A 7,452-nucleotide genomic window follows, 5' to 3' on the forward strand; every position below is an offset into this window, starting at 1 on the left:
CAGGTTGGTGAAAGCACAGGAGGGTAGGGATGGACTGAGTCAGAGAAGAAAGCAAATGGAATATTTAAACTTTCTTCTCACAGATAAGAAGTGATGGAATTTCTTGAGAGATCAAGGTATGCAGGGAGGATGGAATTTTAAAGCATTTAGGCAAGAGGGAAAAATTAAATGAAATTTTGAACAATGTCTAATGATTTGGCAATAGCAGTCTCATGGGATGATTCTTTAGGTAAAGTCTTTTTCTTGGCATTTGGAGCTACTTCACTAGATACAGAAAAGATAGCAAAGAATTGCAAGTCCTACTGAAACACAAAGTGTTATATGAACTGTGGCTTACTTGCATGTGTTAGGGAAATTTGGCAAGTAAATTATATTTAACCACAGTACTTTTTTTTCTTCAACTGTTATATTTTCTAATGTGACAGACTAGCAATTGGTGGCTCCTCTGCTGTTGCTATTAAATGGTGTTTTCTCTCCTAGGGTTTGGACGTGGCAGAGGGAGAGGAGCAGGGAGGTTTTCAACCCAAGGCATGGGGTAAGAAACACACAGAGCACAGATTTTGGCAAGGATCAAACTCACTGGCAATATTAATTGACAGTCTTGCCACTGTGTGTCTTAATGTTGCTATATGTTTGATAAACCTGTATAGATACAAAAATTCAAAATGTCTTAGATTATTAATGGATTATTTTTGTCTTAAACCAGTATTTCTACCTAGACACACCTATACAAACCTAATGTGAGTTTACTCAATGTTAATATCTCAAACTTGGGGAAACCATTTGAACCTATCAGTAGCAGCCATCAGTAGTGTCTTGGAGATTGAAAGTTTTGTGTGGTGCATATAGTTCTAGGTCAATTTAAAAAAAATTCTTTCAGTGTAATGTAGAACTTTCAAGTTCTATATAAAACCCGAAAGACTAGTGATTCTAAACTTTCTCCTGTTTTTGAGGTTTCATGCTTTAGCTGTTTAGACATACATTGACCCTAAAACAAAATCAAAAGAAGTTACTCAGCAGCTCTAAAGTTTGTTCTCGGTTTTGGTGGAATAACTTGCTTTATGAAATGTAGCCTCCACTACTTTCACTCAGTGTTTGCCTTTAATGACATTTCATGTAGCATCATTGATGTCATGATGAACAGATGATTAAGTCTACTTTTTTGATAATTCTTCTTGTTCATACTTGTAGATGATAAACTGAAAAGAGGTTTTTCTTCAATGATCCTTTTTCACCTTTTAGCTTTATCCTTGTGTTTTGGCATTGGTGTCAAGAGTGCATTCTGAAATAGTCTTACTGATGGTCTGACTCCTGTCCTGCACAGGTCTGGTGCTCTTAAAGGACATGATACTGGTTTCTCATCAGTAAACTACCTTCTGAGAAACTCACCTCAGAGAGGCTTATCATTATGCATATAAACTAATGCTTTATAAGACTGAGGGAGTAGGTATGCTGTTAACTGCTATTTCAGGAATTGTTGGTTTGGTTCAGTTTCTCTGCAGTAATTTTTTTTCAGTCTCTTCACTTTTTTTTTCTCCCCTTCTTTTCTCCCTCTTTTATCTGTGTCTGCTCATAGAGGAAACATTTTTGAAACTGAAACTATCAAGATAGATTATGTGGAAATCAAGAAGTTAAACCTAATGCAACCTCAGATAAAAATGATGACATCTATGTTCATTGAATGACCCATGTGTTCTCTTCCATTTCTTAACTTTCAAAACTCTAGGACATTTAATCCTGCAGACTATACGGAGTCTTCTGCCACTGATGGCTTTGGGACAAAGTCAGAGATCTGGGAGACTGGTCAGAATGATGCAGATGATGGAACTGGTAAGATGCTTCAAGAAGTGGAAGGATTGAAATTAAGACCTGTAGCAAATTGCAATTGAAATAACCATTCTGTTAGTGTTCAGTTAACTTCTGAAAATGTGAATACATTTCACATGACACAGATATTAGTTCTTTTTTATAGCTTAATTGCTACTAATGTGCAGAGCACGTGCTGTAGCCTGACTGTTAGAATGAAGGGAAGGCAATTTGCAACTTTTTTGGTTTAATGCTAACAAACCCTTGAGAGACAAAGGGTTTTGAAGAGTTATTGGAAGAGTCTTGTATGTGAAGACCTGTGTTAAAGGAGAAACCAATGCCTGAGCATTCTCACACCATTCAAGGAGTCACACACATACCACCTGAGACTTTAACTGCTTAGACCAGAGTCCCTTCGTAGTAGACAGCTCCAGTGAACCAATGGGTGCCCCTTTTGACTCCTTGCTAACACACATTCACTCTCAGGCGTGCTTCCTCCTTCTTCAGGCTTGACCCTAGGTTTCCCAGAGCAGAGTCTCAGGCATCTGATTTTATAAAAATAATTTAGGAGTGATACAGCAGCAGGTCAACTCAACCTGGGTGCTTCTGGAGAGGGACCCCAAACAAAGAAAACCCTAGACTTTTATGCCTTCGTAGTTATGCACGTGTTCTTCACCCATTCTTCACATACCGATGACGCTGTTGAGTCAGGGATGGGAAGAAAAGACTCCAGTCTTCAGAAGGTGAATCAGAAGGCTTTAATGAAAAATAGTGCGTCTTTTTAAAATGCGACTCGCTAAGGTGAGACTTGATTGGTCTCAAAGTAAAAACCTCTCACACTATTGGTGAACTATGAATAGCACACTCTGGAGAACCATATCTATAAACAACAGTTATAGAAAGAGAGATAATTGTTTTAATTCTTTCTTTGAGCTTTCTCACAGCTTCCCACACCTTCCCAGGAAAATCCTGGGAGAACTATGTCTCTCTCTGTTCAGAGGATATGTGATTACCACATACCTTCACACATCACTTGGTCCAATGGTGATTTTTGGTCTGGGGTCTTATAACCCTTTATTGTATTCTTTCTCTGTGTCCACAGACAGACCACTAACTGTTCTTATCTTGTCAAGTCGCAACTTCTGCTGATGGCTGTAGCCTTTTTATCTTCTGGTTTGTACTTCTTGTGCACTAGCTTAGTTGACAGAGCATGGAAAACTGAAAAGTCTTTGATTTAGAGTAAACACTATATAGCAACAACTAAAACATCAGTGTATTATCAACATTATTCTCATACTGAATCCAAAACACAGCACTGTACCAGCTACTGAGAAGAAAATAAAGTCTATTCTAGTCAAGAGCATACCTAGGTGAAAGTGAATTTTTTTGCATGTCACATTAACATATATTCTATTTACTTGAAATTCCGCGTCCAACCATACACAACAACTGGAATTGACTGTTAAACAACAGTTAGTAGCATCGGAACAATGAACTTTCTTCTTGCTGATTATCTCTATCAAATTTAGATTTTGAGCTGTATCCGATTTGCAAAAAGAGAGCTCTTTCATTGGGTTTTCCAAGGTTTGGTCACCCATCCCGTAAAAGTCTATGTCACATACCTCCCCTTTAGTCTTGTTAACTTTATACCACAGTGGGTCATCCATTGACTTTATACTTAGCCATGCAGTTGTGGTCCTCTGGATTAACAGCGCCAAGAGTAGTGAGATGCTCCACTTCATGTCTTTGGTATATAGATTCTTTCAAATGCAGATATTTGTTAGCTGGTTGGTTATTCATTGCTCATTTGACATGAGAATGGTATATCAAATTTTCTTTTCATAAAACTTTAAAAGTAAAATTAGAACACATTAAGACAGTATATGGCCTCTCTGGCCTCTCCCATTTGGGTTCTAATTTGTATTTTTGTGAAAACACCTTAATTAACACTTCCATCTCCAGGTTGTATATTAGGTACTTGTATTTCAGGTGGTGTGGACTGACACAATTGAATATACTTCCTTTTTTCCTCAAACCCCTTTTGCATATACATAACATTCTAGTTCTAGTACTTTAGAACTTGTGACAAAATTAAAATGTCAATGACCAGATGGAAAGAATGGGTCTCTACCTGGGAATGGATGAAGAGCCGAACAAGAGTTTATGGGTCAGGATTAAAGGGAGAGGAGGGACAGGTGGCATTATAGTGGGGGTCTGCTACAGGCCACCCAACCAGGAAGACCAAACTGATAAGGCCCTCTACAGACAGGTAGAAGTGGCTTCAAGTTCCCAAGCCCTGGTCCTCATGAGGAGTGACTTCTACCACCCCAGTATCTGCTGGAAGGACAACACCACAGCAGGGTACAAGCAATCCAAGAGTTTACAGGAATATGTTGATGACAACTTCCTTCTCCAAGTGATAGAGGAGCCAACAAGGAGAGGTGCTATGTTGGACCTTGTTATCACCAACAAGAAGGGGCTGGTGGGGAATGTTAAGCTCAAGGGCAGCTTGGGCTGCAGTGACCATGAAATGGTGGAGTTTGAGAACCTTAGAGCAGCAGCAAGGAGGATGCACAACAAGCTCACTGCCCTGGACTTCAGGAGAGCAGACTTTGGTCTCTTTGGAGATCTGCTTTGTAGAGTTTCATGGGATAAAGCCCTGTAAAGGAAGTCCAAGAAAACTGGTTGCTGTTCAAGGATTGCCTCCTCTAAGCTCAGGAGCAATGCATCCTAATGAAGAGGGAATCAAGCAAAAATGCTAGGAGGTCTGCATGGATGAACAAGGAGCTGCTGGACAAACTTAAACACAAAAGGGAAGCCTACAGAGGGTGGAAGCAGGGACATATAGCCTGGGAGGAATATAGATTTTCTGAGCAGCCAGGAATCAGGTTAGGAAAGCTAAAGCTCCAACAGAACTAAACCTGTCCAGGGATGCCAAGGGCAACAAGAAAAGTTTCTGTGGGTAAATTGGTGATAAAAGGAAGACTAGAAAAAATGTGGACCCTCTCCCGAAGGACAGGGGAGACCTGGTTATCCAGGTCATTGAGAAGGCTGAGGTACTCAACAAAGTTTTTTGCCTCAGTCTTCACCAGCAGGTGTTCCAGCCACACCACCCTAGTTGCAGAAGGCAAAGGCAGGGAATGGGAAAATGAGGAACTGCCTGCTAGAGGAGAAGATCAGGTTTGAGACCATTTAAGGAACCTGGAGGTGCACAAGTTCATGTGCACTGGAAAAGGGGAAATATAACCCCCATTTTTAAAAAGGGAAATAAGGAAGAGCCAGGAACCTACAGGCTGGTCAGTCTCACCTCAGTGCCTGGCAAGATCATGGACCAGATCCTCCCGGAAACTATGCTAAGGCATAAGAAAATAAGGAGGTGATTTGTGACAGCCAACATAGCTTCACTAAGGGTGAATCGTGCCTGACAAATTTGGTGGCCTTCTATGACAGGGTTTACAGATGTGGTGGATGAGAGATGCGTGACTGACATCATCTACCTGGACTTGTGCAAAGAATTTGACATTGTCCCACACAACATCATTGTCTCTAAACTGGAGAGACATGGATTTGGTGGGTGCACCATGCAGTGCATAAGGAGTTGGCTGGGCGGTCGCACTCAAAGAGTTGCAGTTAAGGGCTCCATGTCCAAGTGGAGACTAGTGATGAGTGGTGTTCCTCAGGGATTGGTGTTGGGACCAGTGCTGTTTAACATCTTTGTCAGTGACATGGACGGGAGGATTGAGTGCACCCTCAGCAAGTTTCCTGAAGAGATCAAGCTGTGTGGTGCAGTCGACATGCTGGAAGGAAGGGATGCCTGTCTTGGTTTGGAAAGACAGGAGTCTGCTAAGGAAGGCAGGAGCCTCCCCTGAAATTGAGAATGTAAACCCTCCCCACCCCTCCGAATTGCTACAATTTTAAATTAAGGGGCTCTCAGGCAAAGATATGGGAGCAGGCAATAACAGTTCTTTAATAGGGAAGAAATAAAAAGAATAAAATAAACAATACAGTCCACTGGAACAACACTGACAGAGTCAGAACCCAACCTGACACCCTGTGGGTCCGGGTGTTGGTGGCAGTCCGATTGAAAATGTGGCTGCAGTCCTCTGAAGTATCAGGTGTGGTTCTGTTGGAGCAAGGGGAATCTGTAGAGAAGGATGTAGTCTTCCTCTGAAGATCCAGGAGGAAAAGGCAGCTGCTGTTCCTCTGGGGAATCTCGTGGAGAACAAAACTGAACTGCAATTTCAGAATCTCAGAGTATATGGGGTAGCAGTGCTTGGCTCCTCCCTCTGGGCGGAGCATCTCACAATGGGATGTTATAGTTCTTATCAGTCATGCACCGATATTCAATAGTCTGTTATCAGCGGAGGTCCCCTCCCGAGGAAGGTGTGAATGTGGTCATTCAAAGAGAGAGATAAGGCAAACTGCTCACTTGACAAGGTAATCAGCCATACAGATGGTAATGGAAAACATCTTGCATGCAATCTTCAACATTATCCACCCCTTTTCCTATTTCCATCTGTATCACAAACAAAAACCAAAACCCAAACCTTACACACAGTCCTCACTTAAAACTAGGTTTCCCTGTGGCACACAACGGCTTTCTCCATCTTTCTGCATTACCCACCAAGTGCAACCAGGTCCTTGAGCAAAAACAATTCCACGGATGGGTTTATCTTTGCCTGAGGTGGGAGTAATCCAAACAGTCTTTCCTAAAATACCTTTCATGTGTACAACAGGGACTTTATCTCCATCCACTGTGTGCAGTGGTTCAGACTGGGCAGGACCAGCTCGATTTATGGACCCTCTGGTGTTGACCATCCAGGTGGCTTTTGCTAGGTTCATTTCCCAATTTCTAAAAGTCCCCCCCCCGAGTGCTTTCAGGGTAGTTTTAAGTAGTCCATTGCACCGTTCAACTTTCCCGGCAGCTGGTGCATGATAGGGGATATGATATATCCATTCAATGCCATGTTCCCTGGCCCAGGTGTTGATAAGGCCATTCCTGAAATGAGTCCCATTATCTGACTCAATTCTCTCAGGGGTGCCATGTCTCCACAGGATTTGCTTTTCCAGGCCAAGGATGGTGTTCCTGGCAGTGGCATGAGGCACAGGGTGGGTCTCCAACCATCCAGTGGTGGCTTCCACCATGGTCAGCACGTAGCGCTTGCCCTGGCGTGTCTGGGGCAGTGTGATGTAGTCAATCTGCCAGGCCTCCCCATACTTGTACTTGGACCACCGCCCACCATACCAGAGGGGCTTCACTCGCTTGGCCTGCTTGATGGCAGCACACGTCTCACAGTCATGGATAACCTGTGAAATACTGTCCATGGTTAGATCCACCCCTCGGTCTCGTGCCCACTTATAGGTGGCATCTCTACCCTGATGACCTGAGGCATCATGGGCCCATCGAGCTAAGAACAACTCCCCCCTATGTTGCCAATCTAAGTCTATCTTTGACACCTCTATTTTTGCTGCCAGATCTACCTGCTCATTGTTTCGGTGTTCCTCATTAGCCCGACTCTTGGGGACATGGGCATCAACATGACGGACTTTCACAGGTAGCTTCTCTAACCGAGCGGCAATGTCTTTCCATTCATCAGCAGCCCAGATCGGTTTCCCCCTACGCTGCCAGTTGGCCTTTTTCCACCT

General features: G+C 42.8%; 1 protein-coding gene across 1 annotated transcript in view; it reads left to right on the forward strand.

Annotated features, from left to right (window-relative positions):
• The first annotated feature begins 484 nt into the window (after positions 1-484).
• The window catches only part of LOC106632114 (ubiquitin-associated protein 2-like), a 48,717-nt gene continuing 41,749 nt past the window's right edge, over positions 485-7,452 (forward strand). Inside the window, exons 1-2 of the mRNA XM_031065496.1 lie at positions 485-535; positions 1,727-1,830. Coding sequence (XP_030921356.1) covers positions 531-535; positions 1,727-1,830 — 109 coding nt within the window. The 5' untranslated portion in view covers positions 485-530. The remainder of the gene's footprint in view (positions 536-1,726; positions 1,831-7,452) is intronic.

This window comes from Geospiza fortis, unplaced genomic scaffold (genome assembly GCF_000277835.1).
Source record: "Geospiza fortis unplaced genomic scaffold, GeoFor_1.0 scaffold1195, whole genome shotgun sequence".
Classification (NCBI taxonomy): domain Eukaryota; kingdom Metazoa; phylum Chordata; class Aves; order Passeriformes; family Thraupidae; genus Geospiza; species Geospiza fortis.